The 23495-nt window shown below is 36.1% G+C and overlaps 1 protein-coding gene across 3 annotated transcripts in view; it reads right to left on the minus strand.

Moving 5' to 3' along the window:
- LRBA (LPS responsive beige-like anchor protein) overlaps positions 1-23495 on the minus strand; it is a 417388-nt gene that overhangs the window by 334916 nt on the left and 58977 nt on the right. For all 3 annotated transcript variants that reach the window (XM_080368631.1, XM_080368630.1, XM_080368629.1), the window contains exons 13-21: positions 22923-23091; positions 20943-21022; positions 19356-19418; positions 17481-17578; positions 15219-15311; positions 14307-14415; positions 13686-13767; positions 11875-11998; positions 11464-11656 (exon numbers count right to left, since the gene is read on the minus strand). In XM_080368631.1, coding sequence (XP_080224757.1) covers positions 11464-11656; positions 11875-11998; positions 13686-13767; positions 14307-14415; positions 15219-15311; positions 17481-17578; positions 19356-19418; positions 20943-21022; positions 22923-23091 — 1011 coding nt within the window. The remainder of the gene's footprint in view (positions 1-11463; positions 11657-11874; positions 11999-13685; positions 13768-14306; positions 14416-15218; positions 15312-17480; positions 17579-19355; positions 19419-20942; positions 21023-22922; positions 23092-23495) is intronic.

Here is a 23495-nt window from a genome sequence, read left to right on the forward strand (position 1 = left end):
CATACTGAAGTCATTCATTTGGATCTAATCTAAAAATTCCAGGTACATGGTATTCAAAGTGACGATTAGCGAGTAGGTATATTTTCTCTTAACACAATACATGTAAGTCAAAACTTAATTTGACAGATTAAAAAGGTACTAAAAATTATAGATTAAAAATCAGAGAGCATAAAAAAAGAACAAAAGTAAAAAGGAATATTCTTGGCAGCATCAGCTTTTTAATATACTATTTTCTCCATCAATCAAATATAAAGTACTGCAGGAGCAGTGTACTATTCCAACACATGACAAAGCATGTTATTTGTTTGAGTCGATCCAATCTCTAGCAACAGAACTGGGATATCTTCCTTCTGTTTTTTTTTTTTTTTTAAAGTCTTCCTGTATTAAAATCAGTTATGTACAAACAAAAAAAGTGTGAATTATTACAAATGACTGAAAGTTCATTCATCACAACAGATCTATGAAATATCTGATTATCGGATATTGCTAAATAGAACATGTGGGGGACATTATTATTTTAGCAATACTTCCTCCCTGAATGGTACCACAGTCAGGATGTCAAAAGCAACCCAAAGTGGATCATGCTAATAAGCTCTCCCTTGCACTTTTAATTTGTTTTCAAAAATATGATTAGGTAAAGCTGTTATTTTTGATCAAATCATTACTTTTCTGAAGAAGAAATCCTAGCAACTTATCTGGAGCTTATCTCAGCTAGCTTTCCCTCTCACTCTCTTCCCGTTGCTTCTTCCATTTCCAAAACTACTAAAAAGTTTTATTCCAACAAATACTAAAGAAACATTCCACAAATAAGAACATTGTTTATTTCAGCAAAACTTAACTCCCCAGGAAGTACATTTACCCACAACATGTATATGCGTTACCTACACAATGCAAGTAGAGCTGCAGCAAATCTGTGATAACGTAGCTACCTTTACTCATTTCTGTCTTCAGTATCAGACTTGTTATTGGCAACGCTCATTTCGAAAAATACATGGGAACGATGACTTCTCAAAAGTATTTGCAGGCTTTAGTACGCTGTATATTTACTTTTTTAACACTGATAAGCTACATCCAAGTACGAGACCTGAATTCTTCTCTCTGGTTATGTATGCACTGCTTCCAGAACTGTTGAACAAGTCTCAGGTATAGCCTCAAAATCTTATTTCACTAGTTCCCTTGAACCAAGGCAAAGCAAGGTAACAATGAAGATGTGAAGGACACTTTTTTCTTCCTTTCATTTTATTTTGTGGAAAGGGGCAAATAAGGGGGATGTACGTCAAATTCTATTGCTGCTGTGGTCATCTCTCCCCCCTACAAATGGGGATAGGCACAATGACACTACGCTGATCACGAGAGTGGCTGGAGGGATCTCTTACAAAACGTTATTTTTCTTCAGTGCTCAAACTTGAGTGCAATGGAGAATAGTACATGACTCACAGAACATGTTCAATAAAGCAACAATTCAATCTTAATGGAACTAATCATAGAGATGTTTCGCAGGGCTGGCAGTTACTAAATCCACCTTGCAAAAAGAGCACATTCACAGTGTTGCAAGGGTTTCATAAAGCAACACTTGATGCTTACACTGGTCCCTACAACACACAACAAGCTTTAACAGCAATATAAAGTTCTACGTTCTGGCAGCTCTATCTATGAAAGCGCTTTGATAAATTACCAATCTAGTTAAAGCAAATTGGAAGCATCAAGGAATACAGCTTTAAATGCATTCTAAAAGCATATCATCAGTTCTGTTACAGCCGCTAGCACTTCAAGGAATCACTGAGGTGAAGGCTAGAAAGTAACATCAGATCAGCCCCTTGAATTTAATCCACCTCCCTACACACTGAGCCTAGTAACATGGATTGGATGACAGCATCCAAAAGGTTGTCCAGCCTTGGTTTTAGAAATCAATAGATGAAATCTCCCATAGATAATTTGTTCCAAATCTATTCTACCATATTTAAAAAAAAAAAAGTATCCTTCTTCATTTAAAAACCTAGCTTCAATTTCTAGTCACTAATGTCTGCATTTCTGAGTTACTAAAAATACCTCAGCAAGGAAGAAATACCATGTTTTCAAGGTGTGGTGTTTTTTTCTTTAACATACTATAATAATCCTTTTAAAAGCCCAAAAGATGGAGAAGTAACAGGATGATCTAAAAAGAATAAGCTTTCATTTTAAAGGACTAGAATCCTTTTGGTGACCCCTTTCTGTCATGTTTCCAGCTCTTCAAAAAATCTTTAATAGCGTGAACATGCACACTTTCAGGCATCATTCCAGAGTAAGTCTCAAACTCACATGCAGGAGTAAAAGCAACCTACTCTATGGCTTTTCACTATCCACTCCAAGAACACATTCTACGGTGCTGGCAACTGCTTTTGGAGAAATGGTCAGTTAGATGCGTCTGTTTGCATAGCCTGTGAAATACTTGTAATGTTGACTTTTTTCTAGTGTGCTACCAAGCCAATGCCCTTTACAAAAGTCTATTGCATCTTCAAATTTTCTCTTACCAAATTTACCATCTTGTTAATAGCATTAAATCAACCTTGCTTGAGAACAAGTCAAAATCCATTGCCCACGGTCCAGAGCTGTGAGCTTGCTTTTCCTCACCTCCTGCCCCTCAGGATCCTGAACTCCACCATCTCATGGTCACTGCAGCCAAGATTGCCTTTGACCTTCACATTCCCAACAAGACCCTTGCTAGTGAGGTATGAGGGTACAACAAAACACCTCTCCTCTTCCGCTCCTCTGTCACTTGGAGGAAGTTGTCAATGAACTCAAGAAACCTCCTGCATTGCTTACGTCCTGCTGTGCTGCCCCTCCAGCACACATCAGGCCTATGAGGGCCAGCGTGTGCAAACATGAGGCTGCTCCTACCTGTCTGCAGAGCACCTCACCTGCTCACTCTTCCTGGTGAGGTGCCCTGTAGCAGACACCCACCATAAAGTCACCTTTATCTGTCCTCTCCTTAATCCTAATCCAGAAACTCTGTTAGCTCCTATTCACCCCAGGCAGAGCTCCATGACCTCCCAACTGCTCTCTCACATAAAGGGCAACTCCCATTCCTCATCTTCCCAGACCATACTTCCTAAAGAGCTGCTACCCCTTCGCTGCATCACTCCAGTCACAGGAGCAATCCCACCACATCTCCATAATCCTAACAAGACCATTATGTGCACGTCATACTTCATATTACATTACTGAAAGCTCCGAATTTTCTGGCCCCTCATTAGCAACTTCACAGCTTCATTAATAAATATACCATAGCCAAGATTTCAGTTAGTCTTAATAGCTTAAATTCTTATTGCATTGCCAACAATGGACTCCCCCTGCCTGCAAGCTCCTTCCTTCACATTGTAACTTCTCATTCATTTTCAAAGACACTTAAAATTTCAGTGCTGGAAGAAAAGTTCATCTTGATCTAAGACTTCCTATTTTTTTATAATCCAAACAATCAGAGAATCAAATTCTATCTAAAACCTTGCCACTCTTTCAGCAAAGCCCCCCAGTATTTAATAACAATATATACTTATTAATTTATTATTCAAAATCTTACCATGCTTCTTTCTCTTCTTTGTCTCTTAGGAGACTTCCCTGTTGCATGGTTTGATTTTCCTAATAACCTACATGTGCTACCTTCAAGTCAGATAGACACCACAGGCTTTTGTATTAATTTGGATTGTTAACAGGTGAATTATGAATTACAAACTGAGCGGTTCTGTTTTTCCAGCTAAGGCTGTTGAAAGTCACAAGTATGAGTTCTACTGACTGTATAGGTTAGAGACGCAATCAACTTTGCAACAAGTTGACCTTTGCCAAGCTATGATCAACAGTTAAAAACACAACGCATGGTACAGGGATGCAATATAATTTCACAATCGGTCTCATCTTAAACAGAGACGAGACCATGGTCTGGAAGCCATTACAGAACAACACTCTAGAAACCAAACTGTGCTCTTAATCACTACCACACACACAGAGTGGAAAGAAGGTCAAAACAGACAACTTATATTTACAGATGGGCAATATAAACTTACAGGTAAATAAATCTAAGCACAATTTGATGCAAATAGACATTCATTTAAGAACAATGCACGAAACTGTAAAGACAGATACCCTGGTGAAGAAGACATACAGTACAGAACTACAGGAGAACACCACTCACAAAACCAACCAAAACCTACTTAAAAAGGATAGCAATTTCTACTTCCACCATATCCATCAGCAATAACTCATGTCACTTAATGTACTTTACGTAATATTCAAATTGAAATAGCAATGCATACAATTATGCAGACTACCTAAACCAGTGTTTTCCAAACATGCACTTTGAGTTTGGTATTTTCTTATTTACATAAAAAAAGAAAATTAACTTAAGAAATGATGCTTTGTAAAATCCAACTTTTCAGCAAGGCTGTATAAACAGCTCTGCTCACTCTATTTGTCTGACAGAAGACCAAGAAATAGTGGTACTACAATGGAGTCACTAGACAATTCTTCCCCCGCACTCCTGTTGCATGACACAGCATTTATGAAGCACCTAAGTTCACAAAGCCAAACAATGCACCCTACAAAACACACACCTAAGCTTAACAAAAATAATATCCCACACACTTCTGTTGCATGACATGCCATTTATGAAGCATGCAAGTTCAGAAAGTCAAACAATACACCCTACAGAGAAAACACCTAAGGTTAACAAAAACAGTATCAACAAAAATGCAAAATGAAGTAGAAATTATGATTACTAATACAAGTAGAGAGAGGTAATATAAAAAGTTATTAAAGATTAAACATCAGGATCTGCAAGCGTGCAACAATTTACGAGACAACTGTTAACTTGAAGAACCTTCAATGTACTTAAGTCATTTTTTATTTTCCTTAAGGTATTTGCAACTGTAAAGCTGATAGTACAAAATTAATTACTAGAAATTGTTCTAAATTAGTGAGCTAAAAGGCCAATCATTAATCTTCACCATCATTTGATGGTTAATCCATAGCTGTTTGCAACTTGGAATGCATTTCTACGCACTACTAGTTAAAGACACTTGTGAGCTAATAACTGCAACATTTGCCTTTACCATTAATTTTAACTTAATTTGACATCCAACATTTCCTAATTGCCAAGGAGAAAAATTAGCATACAGCAATGAAAAAGGTTAAGATGATTGACATTTGCATTGAAGAACACAGGGAAGAAAATTTTAACTATACATTAAGATTTTGTCCTTGTTTTCATTATCAGGTGGGCAATTCTGTAAAGAGAGGAAGGGAATGTTTGCCAGACAAGTCAGACAATTATATAGCACTGCTATTTCCTTGTATAGAGTCTGCTCAGTACAAACTAGCTCCTGTGCTGCTGACACCATCAATAAGCTCTTCATAATTCCAGAAAGCATTACAACTTTTAAATCTTGACAAGGACTTATTTATGTGTTTTTCCACTTCTTCTCTAGCAACACTAACTGTTTAAAAGTAGAAACTGATCTCCAAAAAACCCGGGTCTGTTTAGACAGGACAAACCAATATCTGAAGGTATCAAACCTAATTTTTCAATTCAGTGAACGATACAAACAATACTACCGTGCGCACCATACACTGACTTAAAGACCTCAAGAACCTCTGGGTTATTTCTGTGTGGTTTGCAGAAGAAAGCTAAGAGAAGCAAATTAACATATATTATGCGGGACACTACATATGAGAAATTTCTAGGAATCTAAGCTTCCACCACAAAAAGCATTCACTGACACACAAGGCGGCAGGGGGTGCAGGGAAGAAGGAAATAAAACCACTGTACTAAGACATTTTCATGTTCCTGCATCTTCAGCTAAGTAGCAATACTTTTGCCTTTCTTCTCCTCAGCTTGAGGGAAAAAAAAAAATGCATGCACATAATTTCCAGAATAAGAAAGCAAGTATTAGTCAATATAATTTGTAAGTCTTTGCATATCTGAGAGATAATTTCATGTATATTGGCAGCATTTTATTTTCAAATCAAGGTATAACTTACCTGTTACACCACCATACAATAATAAATTGAAACAGCATACCAAATGTATTTGCTTATTTTCACTAATGTAACTATTGTTTTTAAATTGTTTAAATTGCAAGGCACAAACACATTATCCTCTCAGGGTATGTATTTCTTCTCTGTCTCAATCCCTGCCCCTATTCCTACAGTTCAGTAGACTCAAATTCTGCCTTGTGCATATCTGATGTTTAGATGTTGTAACTAAATTTAGTGTTTACCAATCTGCATTATCATAATACCCAGCTGTAGACCTTCTTTCTTTAGCCATCTTTTTCCAATGTCTTCATATGTTGTTGGCAGCCCCGTAGCAGCGACGCCACATCCATCATTTCAACTCATGGTCCAGAGGCCCAGTTCAGTCCCCACAGCCACAAAACTGCCAAAACCTGAATACAGGTAGCAGCAAGTATGAAGGAGGTTTGCCTCAAACCCTGCAGCAATAGCAGAGGAGACCACTAAGAATTTTTGAGGCTGCAGACATAGGTCCCATCTTCCAATGATTTTTAGGCCAAGTTACACAGATGAGAATCAATGTTCTCTTCAAGTCATCTTTGCTTAGGAAGACTTTCTCATAGCTGTTTGCCTCTTTATGCATCAGTTCTTTCTACTGCAAATGTTTCCCATTTTTGGTACTTTTGGGACCTCTGGCACTTCTCGATCAGAAGCAAATCCCTATTACACTCTTCTTCTAAGAATTCTGGGCAGCTTCCTCTACCCAGCTGATCCTGTTCTTTCCTGCTTCAAAAATTCTCAGTTTACCCTGCTCACTCTATTCCTATCCCCTATTTCACATTTTTCTTTCAGTCTGAATTAGTCAAATGTTAGCATTCTGCAGCTTTATTCGTGACATCCCACTCAAACTGAGTGAATAATGAGATTGAGTAGCTCCCCATTAACCATACATGCTGTATGCATAAAGAGCCCATCAGTGGTACAGATCCCTCCTCACAACCATTCTGTCTGCTGAATAATGAAATAACTTTCTTCTCAGAGGCATTGATAAGGAAAAGCCTTCCCACACACCTACTATAAAGATGTAACAAGGCAACACCTAGAAAAGGTGAAGGATTCTGTCATAACCACAATCTTGAAGGGTACACCTTAAAGGAGGCTGCACATTCCAACCTCCAACTTCCTTCTGCTCCCCGTAAATCAGGTGATCCCCCTGAAAACCATTTCTGTCTCTAATAAGCAGTATTTTTTTTAATTAAAAAACTATTTAGACCATTAAGAATGAACCCCATATTTAAGTATTTCAAGTGTGCTGCTTAAGCTGCACCTCCCCCAGCCTTGCTTCATTGATCTGTTGGGCATCGCACAACTGAAAATCAAAAACCTGCAGTAGCACAGTGACCCTCTTGGCTAGCTACCTCTGCTGCCCCTCAGGGCAATGCAGACGTTTTTCAGGGGACCGAAGAACATCTGAAGCCTTCAAAATGCCCTAGAGCTAAAAATGCCCACATGTAACATCATGGGAGACTCTACCTTCTTCAAGATAGGCAGAAAAAACGGAGACAAAACTGTCCTCAATAACTCATGAACACCAATGGGATTTAGAGTCAAGAGATCCCAATAGCTTGTTACCTTCTAAATCTAGAGTCACGTTCACTTCTCTGCAAATTAGTTTTTAAATTGCCATTGTATATTAAGTTCTCCACCATCTAATCTTTGCTGCTTTTGCCAGTTTTTCCTCCCCCGATAGTGACAAAAATCAGGCAAACATAACACAAGTAAATGTTATGTACACCTTTTCTTTTTTTCTTTCCCCCTCCTGTATTAAATGAACAAGGCACCAAAGAACATACAATTTCACTTAACACTCAATGTTTATTACAACTACACTTCTTAGACTGAAAACTAACAATTATTTAGAAACACATCGTATGTTAAAGTCAGAGTACTAACATTTTAAGATTATACTACCTCTCATTCAGATCAGTGAACAAAGTATTTCCAATTATACAGCAATAAACCTGTAGCTTATACATATTAACATTTCTGTGTCTTAGTCCAGGAAAATTTCTTGAGCCACTAAAAAAACACATCAGAATTTATCCCAAATATCGTCTCTTTAACTAGATCACATGGTAACATGAAGCAACTTTTAAGTAGTAAAATATACTTAAGGGCCTGAGATAAGCAAATGTTAGTTCTTCCCAGCAGCTTAAAACATTCATATAATTTAGGAGTGTATTGTACTGTCTAAATCATTATATTCTTTTAACACTTGGTGAAGCCAAAAGGTCAAAAAGGCAAGTTGTCCAGCATTCTTTACTTGTTTCCTATTATTAACCCCAAACTCATTGGTCCTTTTTACACAGTAACATGGCTAGACAGATAAAATCTAAGGCCTAGCTAGTATGGTTATGCTGTTCAAAAAACAAAAGTTCTTAGATGCTTTCATAAATTCAGCACTGGCCAATTAGAACAAACTAGAGTGGTGATTTAATATTTTCATTAACGTTTATTGAACTAGAAGCCACAGATTAAACACCTTTGTATACACTGTGTTAATACTTGGAAAACATCAAAAAATATAATATGGAAATGAACAAAATACATGAGTAATACTATGAAATTTGGCTTTAAAAAGGCTACACACAGCTTCTAAGTTCTGGGTGCAAGTAAACCAATGTAGTGCAATTATGCTACAAAGCCATTGCTGCTTATAAAACGTTGTGCAGCTGTTGGAGGAGAGGGTTACAGTGACAAACAGCTTCCCTGCTACAAAGGTGGCAGGAAATCTATCAAACTGGACAATAAAATTGCAATTGAGTTTCTTTGGCTTTTTATAGCAGCTGCATGTATCTTGATGTGTAGCTCTGCAAAACCTATCCAATTCTGTAACACTAGTCCTTTATGTACTAGTTCTTTATCATAGAATGGTGTTATAAATTAGTGGCGAGAACAGCGCAAAGGGTTGTAAAAAGGAAAAATAAGCAGTAACCCAATACAATTAGAGATGAAATAATAAAAACACAAATTGGTTATTCTCTTAGCAATGTTAAGGAAATACTTTTGTTCCCATAATTCCCACATTACTTTGAAAGCATGCTAGAAATCAAAAACTTCTGAGATGCACTTAGCATCAAACAATTTGCCCACTGAATTACGTCTACACTATGTTATGTGTGAATCTATATGAATCTCAATATTGGTATAACAGGATACAAGAATATTCAAAACAAGCAAAATTAGAGGGATTAAAAATTCATTTTCATTAGATATTAATATCAGTTTATAAGGACATTTTCAAGTGATTAGTAAAGTTTTACCACGAAGAGCTTTTCTGTAATTTATCCACTTATGCTTATGTAATTAAAAGGTAGTTATATTGCCAGTTGAATAATTGCATGTATTATTTATTAAAAGTACAAATTGCAAATGCATAATAAAGGGAAAAAATCCAATTTTAAAATCCTTGATTACTGCATCATCATTCATATCACTATTGTTAAGGTAGTTTCTGGGTGCCTTTGTTGTTTAATAATTTTCATTTAGGCTTCTGGAAGTGGACAATCTTAGCAGCAACTGCCAAATAAACTGAACTTTACGATTCCTTCAAAATTACAACACCGCTCTGCTGCTACTTCTGTCCACACTCACACGCTTTTACCCTTGCCATGGTAAAACTCCCTCTGAAATAGGTTGGAAGAACAAATAGTCCTTACATACTGAACAGAAAGCCAACAAAGTTAGGCTTGGGAAAACTGATACTGGAAGTTACTTCTACAACCAAGGATACCTCACCATGCCAGAAACCAAAACGAGAAACACAGAGCGAAGCATGTAATTTTCTCTTTCACTACAGTACTGCACAAAAACTTACAGCCTTTTGAAAAAAACACCAGCCAAAAGTAACATTACCTGTACCTCAATTTTTTCAATATTTTCTAAAACTGTGGGGTCTTTCTTAACATTTGGCTGTGGCATCACAATAGAAATATTTGGTTTTCCCTCTATGACCTCTAGGCCATTGATTAGCCACATTAAAGTCACTAACGATAATGACCAAAAATCCACATCATCATTTTGACATAGAAGCTACTTAAATGAGATTTCTGATATTACGTTATCTAACAAAAAGAATTTAAGAGTAGAAAGAACTAAAGCTTATAAGATAACATGTTCGACAATTTTTAAATTCAGTACACCAAAGCTCCACATAACTGAGGCAGAAAGGTGGCCTTCCTTCACTCACCTCTCCACCCTTCCCTGGGGCAGTTACCCAGCAATCACACAAATGCTTTGAATTATGCCAGTTTCTATAAAAGCACGTTAGGGATCTTTACTCTGACTACAGCTTGCCATCGTACAATCTACTCCACTCACGCCCTCTGCATCTTGGGGGAAAGAGAGGAAACAGGATTTCTGAAGACTGCAGAGCTAACTCAAAAGAAGATTAAGGACATTTCAACAAATAAAACGGGATCTCTACGAGGGTTGAAATTTGGCCCTGGATTCTTTGCACCTGGATTCCATTTAGCTAAGTGATTATTTAATGATATTATTTCACACAGTTATTATACAGATTTCTACATTTGTCTCCCCATAGCCCTATAATCCACCATCAAGCTATGAATATGATAAACAGAACTGCAAAACCACAGTATTCTTGCTGTCTACAGACTGACTGTTTTTGAGAAGAAAATTCATACAAATGAAGGACCTCAAAAATGCTAACAATTCCTTAGAACCATAAAGTGACCTTAAGAATTCACATATGTTCTTTTCACACTGTTAAGTTTCACGTATTTAGAAATACAGAATTTGCAATTTAATTAAGTATTTCTGATAAACCAAAACAATCATGAGGCCATACCAGCCTCACACTTTTGTTCAGAGTAAGGCAGGGCAGTTCTCTTTTATACGACTGTGCCTTGGTTCGCAGATCCACTAATAATTTTTATGATATAATTCCGGTTGTTACAACCAAAAAATCAGAAGAGTAAAGGGTAATAGTTTCATTCGTACTGAGGATACGTGTTTGCACCCTGTACTCTGCGACAGCTTAACAGCTGAAGCATTTGTCTCAACTTGGACTTCTTTGCTTTTCACTTTTGTTTTGTTTTACAGCCTTTTGATGTTACTAAAAGGTATTTTTGTTTATGAATAGATATGGTGCGCCACCTTGTGTTCATGTCATTATCAAAAAGCAAAACCAGCACTAAATTTTCTCCTAAACGCTCCTGAAATTTATCTCATTTTTGAAAATATGTGCCACTTTCAATATAAACTAATACTACCACAATCTGAGCAACAACAAAAAATTGTCAACTAGAAAGTTATGCTCAGCAACAGATATAAACAAGAGGCTTTTATTTAACTACTGATCCTCACTTCAAGACTATCTCACTATATGATACACTGCTTTAAGGCTCTAAATCTAGTTACACAGCATAATAAAATTTCCCGACTATTTCAGACACTCACCTTTGAATGTGTGATTGACAATGTATCCACCCAAACACGCCAGCCACCCCATTCATATTTGATTGCATGGTAGAGCAAAATTCGAAATACAGTATACACCATCTCAGTTATCTTCTGTTCCTCAGAAGTCTTCGGATTAAAACAGCAAAGGGAAAGCATCCACTCCTGCCAGACAGAGCACTGCAACAAACTCCTGCAAAATACACACGTGTTATCTAATCAAATTTCAAAATATATCTTAGAAATATACATCAGCTAAGTCAGGAATTCAACATGTTTAGAACAATGGCTATGTACTAGAGTATCGAATTTTCCAAATAGCAAAGAAACCACATCTGCTTAATGAGTCTAATTTACTAGAAGACCTTGTTACTTGCTTCGTATATATGTGCATATAGCAAGCTATCTTACCTCCTATTTTCTCTGCTGTTATTAAAAAGTTTAATCATATCTGAAAGAAAGGCTCGCCGAACCTCCAGAGTTTCTGAACACTGTGGAGAATTACGTAGCAGGATTGCAATAACCTTCAAAATCTCTGTAAAACAGTTCATGAACAACGAAGCATTAGTACTAAACACAGCATAATATAGAGGACATATTCCAATATTGTTTGTACAAGAAAAGTGATGCTACATAAAAAAGTTTTATACTGAGAAAAAAGCACATCTCTATTTGAGTAGAAGGTTTAAATAATACAAATCCCTTCCTCAAAGACTTCTCAAATCTGGTCACCATCAGGGGGATTTGCAGACCTATACAGCTGAAGAAAATGGAATCCAAGTTCAATTATTCTGTATTTTGTTTGAATTATCAGGTTTATGCAACACCAATCTTACTGCATGACAAATGACAAGCTATAAGAATCTGTCAGAACCTTTTTCAAGGAAGTTCACATAATATGATGTATCTATTATAAAATCAATATATGAGAAAAATGCATAGATTTTGCTCTACTTTAATAATACTGAATTTTTGAAGAATGAACAACTTTGGATTATACTTTACAATTTGTTACAAAAAAAAAGTTTGAGAAAAAGGACAAAACCCTCCCGACATAAAATTTTATCTCTTATAAGCATAACGTTTCCTGTGTTTTTAGAAGACAGTCAAAATTGCAAGTACATGCCACTTTTTGAAGCAGTGGGGCAGCCACTGTTCTTGTTACAATGTCAACTTCTTTTTAAAGTAAATAAATTAGGGTGCAATTTGAACATGGTCAGTGTGATCTTCAGTTCACATTGTACAATTTCTTTAAAAAGATAAATTCCTTATCCAATATTAGCACTGATCTTAAAAAGGTCCTCTAGAAATCACTCTTCCTGCTAGACCTAGATAGTTCCAGACTCATACCTCACAGTACAAATAATCTGTATTAACCACAGCAGTGACTCCCAACTTAAAAAAAAAAAATCTTAAGAGAAAGTAACAGAAATGTCCTCACATCTCTTGCTTCATACAGATTTACCAGAAGGCAAATGGCATACTGCAACTGGTTTTCTTTCCTCTGTATCTGCTTTGCTTTCCTTTCTCTTCCCCACTTGCCACAAGAAGCAAACCCACAACTATGACCTACATTGAATCACAAAGCAGCTATGAAAATGAAAAATCTATTATTTCTCCAGAAAAAAAATTAACTCCAAAAGCTATCATAAGTCCGTTGTATTATACGCAGAGCACATCAATAATGCATATGACTCAGTAAAGGAGATCAGTACTGTCTCTTAGTTCAAGAGACTAGATCTAAAGTTTCATATCAAGGTATTTCCCATAAAGTAGACTAACCAAAACAGCGAGCAGATACATTTCTCCTACTTTCCATCTAGTATTGTCATATGGAATGTAATATAAGATGAAGGCTGTTTCCATGTTTCAGGTAATTTAGTCTGACATCACTAAATAATGCAATCAGAATTTTGCAGGAACCTTAACATGTATTAAATCAAAGTATCCTGTGCATGGAAGTCTTGAAAAACCATTTCCTAACATGACTGCACAGCCAAAAATGGTGAGTTATGAACTACATACACATTTAGACATGTAAAACCTCTTTCAAAAGCTATAGAGACATACTTCCTAAATAACTCCAACTAAATGCACATTATCTTTCCTTTTTTATGAAAGCATGTGAAACATATCAGAATTAAGACTGGTGGATGTAATTAATAAGCTTTTTAGAGCAAATTTTTCATATGGTAGCACTTGGAAACATGTATCATTCTTACGAGGATTTTGTATCTTCACTGTTGAATCTGGGTCAGGATGTTGTTTATGTATCACTTGAGTGCAAATCTGTTCAGTCAGAATCTAGCAAAAAGAAAAAGATGCCATATCAATGTTCATAAAGACAGCTCACTGAAAAATAGTTGGATACATCCTTCATACAGCACCATCGTTATTTCTCCATGGTTCCAAAAATTAACCAAGCCCCCATTTGTCTAACTTGATAATTTATTTCATCCTGTACCTAAAATTTTACTCTAAACTATTTTTTTTTGCTTTCTCTTAAGCACACACTGTTATTTTAAGTACAGTGGAAGAGAAACCTGAATCTAACCAAAACAATTATCATAAGGCAAGATCATTGCTATAGTAAAATATGAGTGTCTGCTCGAGACATTCAGGTTACTCATAATCTAGAATTGTTCATAATAAGCATCACCAAATTGGGGCAGGGGGAGGGGGGAAAATCTCAAGTAGTGAGCTTTGGAAAAAAGCAGCACTCAGCTGCATCAGGCTAAGGTTTAATGTCATCTGGAACATATCAACACAAATATGTAAGCAATTTTCTAACATGTCTTACAAGTAATTAGGAAGATTGGATCCTAACTACAGTATATTACTACCTCAAATAGGACATTGTATGTGGTCATGGTGATTAAGCTTGTCTGAAGCATCAGCCTTTCAGCCAACAAAGAGAACAATCCATGTCCAAGCATGACTTCAGCTTTTCTCCTAAAATAGTACAGAAAGATAAAATTCAACTTGCTTTAGGGGAAAAAAAAGCTTCAACAGTGTGCCCCAAGAAATATGAAATCACTGGAAACATCTTTTTCATTTTTTCCCTTGTCTTTCACTTTTCATTAAGGAAAAGGGTGACGATTCAAATTCTGAAAGGATAAGTCACTTGCTGAAGACAGACAGACGACAGCTAACTTTCTTCCATAAATGCAGTCTACCCATCCGCAGGCCCAAGAAGCTGGAACACACCCACAGGGATTTCTTGATAAACACTAAGGAAAGGGCATCTTTGTCCTCGTTTCACTCAAAAATACAACCATGGACAGCGATCTCACTAGTTACCTACTATTGTAGTCAACTTGTGACATATTAGATTTAGTTCTCAGTAAGTAACATGGGGTTCAAACTCAGCAGTCTAATTCTTGCTACTGATTTCTGTGGAATTATGGAAAAAGACAACTTTAAAAAGCAAGTAGCCATACTGCAAGTATTAAATGAACCTGGTAAGGAAGTGATAATGCCTGGACGTAAGCTGCCAATAACAAGTAATTCCATTCCACCATATCAGAAATGTATTAATGACAAACAAATTGAAGGTTACTTGAAGAATAGTAGCTTCTATTCAGTGAAGCGTATTTACTCACTAACCTCCAGTACAGCTTTTTTTACTGTACAAATAGATACATATACATACACCATGGCATATATGTGTAAAAACCTACCTTTTTTCCTCCGGGGGGGGGGGGGGGGCAGCGGGGAGAGGTGGGGCTTTTTTTAGGACCTAAATCAATACTTACTTTGGAGCAAGATGCTTTAAGAAATATCCCATCACTTTTAGAGCTTGCACCCTGATGCCTTCACTTTGTGATGCTAAAAGCTTGTAGACAACCCTAAGTAGAGAAAACACAAAACAGTGTTTCCTAAAATAGTTGAAATACAAATTTATTTGCAGTTTACTGCAGTTAATTTTTCATTCCAAAAATTGCTGTGTATCTGAGCTTAATTTAAAAGAACGACTATTAAAAGTCCACAAAAAACAGCATGACATTTCTGTTAACAGCACAATAGTGTTTGATTTCACATTTTATAATTACATTTAGAGATTTTTAATTTAATCTAAATATCTCTCAAATACCAATACATAAAACATGCTGTGAAAGGCTGCTGCAGTTCCTATTTTGAGAACTGTCTTAATCTGATATTTTACCCAGAAAGCTAAGCAAGCAACTTTTTAGTATAAATGTGGCTGGATAGGAATAGCCCTGTATGGAGGGGGATTTATTACTAGCCCTAATATTTGACATCTGTGTATTCTGTTGCTCCCTGAGGAGGGATAATGACATCGAGTCAGGAGCCATTCTTCTCATTTCACCTACGTTGGTTTCTGCTCTTCACCTCCTTACGATTATGCTCTACACCCGTTTATGATTTTTCCACTGGAAGGTGTAAGAACAAAGCTGAAGGGAGCTAGGAGCATGTTTGTAGTGAAGTACTAGACCTGACTAGCTGAACAGTTCTAGCTGAAGTTTTGCCAAGAAAGAAAACGAGAGTGTAACAAAAACAGCAAGGAAAGTGTCCATGTAACTGATGAAAGTCTAGTAAGTTAATAAATAATTGGAAGTACAGTTTACAGTGGTAAGTGTCCAGTAACCTTACATATATTTGACATTACCAATTCAATCTGTAATAGTGCACAGATCTCATCAGTATCTTCCACTCCCCAAATAAAATGAAATTAGACTAGCATTTTAAAATTATTTAAAAACTCCAAGTATTTATAAAGCTTTATAAAACTATTTTTAAATGTCAAAAATATTAATTAGAAAAAGCAGATGTATCAATAAGCATACAAAAACCTGTTAAGTGACTGGAGACAATACAGGAGCAAGGAATGTAACAAATGAGACAGGAAAACAAAGTGATTTCTCACCGTGGACTCACTATTCATATTGACATGACCATATACTAGTAAATAAAAAAGAAAATGTCTACTGCCAGTTGTTAAATAAAAAACAAACATATTGCACTGGAGACCCAACATGACATTCAAATATTTTGTTATTTATAGTTTTTATTAGTTTCCCAAAGCATGATACATTACCATACAAATGAAGTCAAAGCTGAAGAAAATGGGTAAAAAAAAAAATAATCAGCCTAGCACTAAAAGCAGAGAAAACAATTATGAACATGCCAGAATGTCGTCTCTTGAGAAAGGGCAACTGAAAAAAATGTATGTATAAATAGGGGTTAACCAATAGGTGCAACAAAATGTATGAAATGAGACTCTGCCTTTACACAGCAAGAGAATTACTACTCCACAAACCCTTCTAGGAATAGTTCTTACATTTGTTTGCCTGTTCCAATTTTTTTCCCCCACTATGTACAGGCAGGTTCATTTTAAAGTAGAGAAGTTCAATAATGTGACTACCCTCTGAGAGCCACAACACAAAATCAGAGTCATAACCTTTAGACTTTCTAGCAGATCTTCTCTTGTGCTTTTACTGTAAGTAGAATTTGCTACTTTCCCTACTTTTCTCTCACAGTGTTAAACAATATTTTTGTTTGCTGAAAAAAAGATTGTGAACAATCCATACCACAAAGTGCTAAATTTAAACAAATAAAAGGTTTCTTCTGCAAAAGTCCCATAATGCTTTACATGCTTAAAAAAGGAAAAGGAAAGAAAACTAACAAAGATCAGAAGAAACCTGAACCAATTTTTGTCAGCCCACTTTCAGTTCATATCTAAGAATGGGAGGCTAAAGACTAAGCACTAGTAGATGAAGACTTAACATCAATGTATAGACTAACTCAAATTGATCACTACCTGTTTAAGCATGACTGACAGCTTGGAAACATTAAAAAAAAGACCTCATTGACAGTAAATCCAACATCACTTGTTGTCAAAAGAACACCTGGACACAAAAATCTCTCAAGATGAGGAGTCTAAGACTGCAACACACCCACTGATGACGGCCTTTCAGATTTCGTGGAAATTCTAGCACGCAACATTATGGTCAAAATACTATTTCTTTTTGCCCACTTACAAAATTCAAACTTACTGTAATCCATTCCTCTGATCAAAAGCAGGGATCATAGAACCGGGATGCTCTGACATCAGAGCAACAAGTAACTGCAAGACATCCATTAGATTGTCATCCTGTTAAACAAAAGTTACATGTTTGAATTAAAAATGCATGTACGCTAGAACACTGTTTTGGTTAAAAAACACACTACAAAACATTTCAAAATTATCTGGAGAGTAATAGTAAACTAAGGACCAAAAAAAATTAGGCCAGGATCAAAAGGCAAGAACAGAAGAATACACTACTGAAGTAAATACTTTATTTTCTAGAGTGGAAAGTGATACATCTGTGTCTGGGATATAAGCCTTTGACAGGGAACAGACTATTGGACTATGCTGTTTCCTTCCACACACGCTCATCTGTTTGCATGTGTGTTACCCCTTCTTTTACTGCACAGGAGCTAGAAATAAACTGCTGCACATGTTCTGGGACACAAGGTGGTGTTTAATGCAAAATCATTACTGACAAATATCCACCCCAAGGAAAAAACAAAAACCAAACATACCACCACCTGCCACAGACAACATTTAAAACAGGTATTCAAGCTTAGTAAATTTTTCCACACTATTAGCCTAAAGCACTCTAAACAACAGTTTATTAATTTGTTCGAAGTTAATCAGAATTTAAAAAAATAAGCTACAAAGTAGCAAAATGCAGCCGTTGTCTTTTCCCATTCTTTGTGGTATTAAAATGAAAGTTTATTTTAAAAAATACCAACCCATTTCCCAACACGTCTGAACAGACAGATTCTTTCTCTATTTGACCAGTTTTACACCCCTTGAACAATTGTATTCACCCGACAATATTAACTTGCATTACAGGTGCTGTCACTGGTGAACAAGTCCTGTAAGAAGGCTGAATTTTACTTTTTTCGTTGATGTTTTTCTGAATTTACAGCTAGATACCTAATTCTGTGGGATTCAGCATTCATTGATCTTTTAGACTTGACCACACAAACTGCTAAAATAGTGAAAATGTCACCCCCTCATGTGAAGACTATATAAAGCTTCTCCTATTTTGGTTTACTTTTACACGTTACCAAGACTTACTTTGTATACCTCCATATAAAGTAGAATCAAATTTCTTGACCATGGTACCACCAAGTAGTAGCAACCAGCCCACAGAATAAAAGGAAAACATATAGGTGTAAACAAAAGAAGAAAAAAAACCCTCATACTGCTTGAAATGAAGTTCAATTAATTCCTTATTTTACCCATTTCAAGCACCCTTACAGAGATGAGATCAGTTAGATTTATGTCCCCATTTCCCTTGTCTTTGATGTTGCATCTGGCATAAAGTGCCTTTTCCTGGTGCTAAAATATGAAGATGCAGATGTATCAGTGGTAACCAACATTTTCTCCCAATTAAGTTTATATGCTTCTCTTAGATGCCATTAACATACATCTTTATTTTTTAATGCATGTTTTCAATTTTATTGCTTTATTTAAGAAGCAAAATAAAAAGGAAAGAAAAAACAAAACAAAGATATTACTTAGGCAGCATAAAACAAGGTTTTGTCTTTTTTTTTTTTTTTTTTTTTTTTTTTAAGTCAGTCTCACCATCTGTTTCTCCTGCTTGGTAAATCGGTTTGCAGAACAACATAAGAAACCATTTTGACTTACTGGCTTAATGAACTTCAATCTAACATTGAACATAGTGCTTAAATCACTGCAGGAATATTGGCAATTCAGTACACCACACTAAAGAGTTGGATAATGTCTGGTACTTCCTCTACAGAGCCCTCTTGTGGCATAAAGAGGGTAATATTTGAAAAAATTCAAATATTTGGTAGTCACAAACAGCAGCAGTAGCACACCACTCCTTCCACACACACCCCAAGTTAAAGATTACCTCATGTATGGTGAGCAGATAATTGAGGATAGCCTGCAATTCGTCTTCTTTTATTCCATAGTCCTTTAAAAACAATCAGGTTTTAATTATCATCCTTCAAGTACAAAAGTACTGTTCCCAAAAGAGCATTACAAACATTACAGACAAAGCATGTCCCACAAGACAAATTTGTTTTCACTTGGTATTATTATAGCTTCATAGCTGGAAGCTAGCTTTTTCCCTGCCCAAAAAATACCCACTGAAAGTTATAAAAGTGCTTCAAGACAACTCCAAAAAAGGCATAAAAATTAGCAATATACTAATATAGTACATGAAATTGTTAGAGTAACACATGTTAAATGATAGGAAGCTCTGAGTTCAAATTGTCTGTATTAATAGAAAAGTTAAGGTAAAAAGAAGGATTTAAAAGTAGACCTGGATGTTTCATTATAAGCCTGTGAGCTATGCCTACAGCTGAGTTTACACTTCCTATTTTCCACTGCAGAATCCTACCTTCAGTTGCTATCAACTTTGCAGATATTTAAATAATTTATGATGTCTATGTCAGGAATATGACTTGAGGTCTTTTCAGGTGAAAATAATATAAAACCTAAAAGTTTAAGAACAGGATGAGGGTAGGGAAAAGCAGCCTTCTTCATTTCTAAGGCTTTTATTTTTTAAAGCAAGTCTCATTTCCTAAAAAGATTTTGCACCACTGTGTCCAAATAGAAAATGTGCACAAGAATCAATCTTTTATGATGGACACGCTTTTTACTGTCCTTGTGAAACTCTCCAAAACTGTCCAAGTTATAAATCTCTGACAGATATTTAAAATAAATAAATAAAATGAAGCTAACACTTAAAGAAAGTCCTTTAGAGTTTGACAGCTAAATTGTCCCCGATACTTCAAATTGCAGAACATCCTATTTAAAGGAAGAGTATGAGAGTCAAAAGCAGAGTTTTTCTGGTAGTTACTCTCCATACTGCTGGGGCTAAGGCTAGCAGTACAGAGAGCATACTGGTCCCTGAGCCACGCAGGGGAAAAGGAGAGAAAGGGAGGTGGATTCAAACACAGAAAAGTCAGTCTACTGAAGGAACAGAAGGAGAGAGATCAGGGCTTACAATAGGAAAGGGTTAAGACGAGTCTATAAGCACAACTGCTGAATTTCAATATTCATCTAATGTCTAACGAACAGCTGTGAAACTTATTGAGTAAGTCTTTCTTATGCTCCTCTGTCCTACTGGCCTACAGCCTATAATATTGAATGATGTTCTTTAGTCTATAAGCACTTCTGATGCAGGTGATAAGTGTTCTTACCCAAAAAAACCAAAAATGGAATCAAATACTTATTTCCCCAGTAGTAAACATTTCTATATTAATGATCTAACAGCTTTACTTTTAATAAAAACAGCTTAAAAAAAGAGAAAAATATATCTTTAGCACTGCTGTCTGTGGCAAGAGCCACAACAAAGATGCACCTGACATGGTATTTTTATTTACTTATTTGTTTACAAAGTTCAACATGCTTAATAAAAAATGCTGTATTAAAGAGTATTTCTTTATGAAAAGAAACTTAGATATCCTATCATAATTTAAAGTTGTCCTACCTTCATCACCAGTTGCTTAATGAACATCAACAAGAATGCTCGCAGAGATAAAATCTCTTTTTGAGTAGGCCGTGGTCCATCTACAAAAGAAGAAAGTAGATATATGACATGCAAATTAACAGTTGTTATTAGAATAGTATGCATTTTCACGTAATGAAAAATAAAAGGCGTTTTCTGGGGGAAGAGAGCACAGTTCTAAGTAAAGTTACCTTTCTTCCACTTCAGTCTACAAAACAGTAATGCATTTTAGCACTGTTTACTAGCAAAATGCCCAACCCCTCCAAATTCTTTTCACGATTTTACCACTTCCTTGCAGTGTCTATGAACCTATTCCATGCAAAGACTGATATGAGAACTTTATGTCAGAATTTCCAGATTTCAGATTTTTGCAATTTACAATTGTTTTTAAGGTTCTGCTGAAGCTCAAAGGAAGAACTATATGCCATTATTACATACTGGCTATATACACAACAAAAAAAATCAATCTTCCAATCTTATATATAAAGATTACCTCGAAAGCTGTGACTTGATTTGTTAACTCAAAGTCAAAAGAACTTTGTTTTGCCATTCCTGTGTAAAGTAGACTTTCACTGAAACATTTTAAATACTCAAATACTGAGCAGTTCCCAGGAGAAGAAAGGTTAAGAAAACAGGTGCAACTAAATGTCAAAGCCAAGTAAAAGCTTTCATACAGAAAGCAAATATATTTTTAGGGATAGTTTTTACATTTGCTCATAGGTTCACAGTTCTTATGATCTTTATCATCACGGAAAAGCAAACTAACTAGCAAGTGTAAGTGATCATACAAATCTGGTTTTATGCAGTATAGGCCCACAGGCGTGTTTGATTAAGAACAGTTATTTTCAATATAGATCTGTTTAGTCAATAGGCCATTAAACTGTATTAGTAAGACTATCCTACACACACACTTGCCTCAGGCTTAAGAAATCTGTTCAGAAAATAATTAAGTAAAGCCATATCTTCACTAAAAAAGGAGAACACACACATGCTTCGCTCCTTACAGGATGCAAAATACTACAAAACCACCTTTGCAACCCTCTTAACAGGAAGGGTTGGTCATTTTGAGAAGTTGCTGGCAGGAAGTTGAACATAACTGAGGAGCACTCACTCCCAGTGTATCTAGCTCTCTTTCATAACATGCTTCTCTCTCTGAAATTCCAGAGCCTTTCTTCCATACAGGAGAGACTAGAGATTTTAATTAATCCTTTGCCAAGGCTGTGTGCCCAGCCCCATAAAACACAGAACAACAATTAGAAGGGTCATAAAGTCTTACTTCCCAAACAGCCTCAATTCCCTTATCCATGCCAGTTCCATCTGCACATGTTTACGTTATGCTGGTGCACGTCTCACTTCTCCCAGTTTCTTTTACAGTACTGGATTTCTTAGTCATGCAGCTATTCCTTTTGCTTTTTGTCTTAGGATCAGTAAGTACTCTTGTTCTGTCTTCCGTGTCAATGACAAGTAGTAGACACCTGTTCTAAATTTCTTATTACTTTTGCCGTGAGTTCACTGTCTGGATTAAGCACGCTTATTAAGCAGTTTTGCAACAAGTTCAGCTCCCTACACTTGTCAGATAGACTCAGTATGCTTGTTTTCAGCTATACTGCTATTATCAAGCACTTAAAGACTGTCCAGTACTTGAACAAGCTCCATAAAGAGACCACATTCTCAGGCACAGATTTACACTTCCAAAATCCTACCATTTCTCTGACCAGCTCTATCTAGTATTAATTCACATAGGTCTTTGATAACAGAGGATATGACTTCTTAAGAAATTTTCCATTAGATTATCAAAAAGCTTTCAAGAATATCCTATGGACAAAAGCACACTGCTCAAACCGTTACAGTGAACCCACCCCATTAAAATACAATTCTTTTACAGTTCTATCCTACACATTGTATACAAGGGTGTTTTTTTAAAATAAACGTCAGCTTGTTAGAGTAGAAATGAATACATACCTATGCCCTTGGGAGTTATACCACTGCGATCCTGAGGATTGACTACCCAGTAATAGTATTTCAGGGTATGCATGACCAAAAGAACTGTCCCAACCCGCCGGATTGCACCATATATGTTAACTGTGCCAATGAACTCAGTAGACAGGTAAGTGTACAGGATCAGCTGAACCTACAACACCCAATCAGGAGATTAAAAATCATTACAGCAAAATTGCAGCACATCAGACAACTGCATTCTTAAATTCCATCTATTAAAATGTCTTAAAGAAATATGAATTTCTCTGCATAGCTCAGTCACAAAGCTCTTGAAACCCTTGCAAACTGATGAAAAATTTCATTTTATTTCTAAAACTATAAGTGCTGTGGTTTTTTTAAGTTGGTCCATGCTCATAGGAGCATGAGTGTATGGTATTCACACAACCACTGATAGCTGAGATAGGAAGGCACCTCTGGAGATCATCGAGCCCAACGTCTTTGTTCACAACAGAGTCGCAGAGAAAGTATTATAGAAAGGTGTATATTTATTATAGGCTTAAACATTTACATATCTTTCCATTTTTTTTTTCTAGGAAA

Source organism: Falco punctatus (genome assembly GCF_963210335.1).
Source record: "Falco punctatus genome assembly, chromosome: 1".
NCBI classification, from domain to species: domain Eukaryota; kingdom Metazoa; phylum Chordata; class Aves; order Falconiformes; family Falconidae; genus Falco; species Falco punctatus.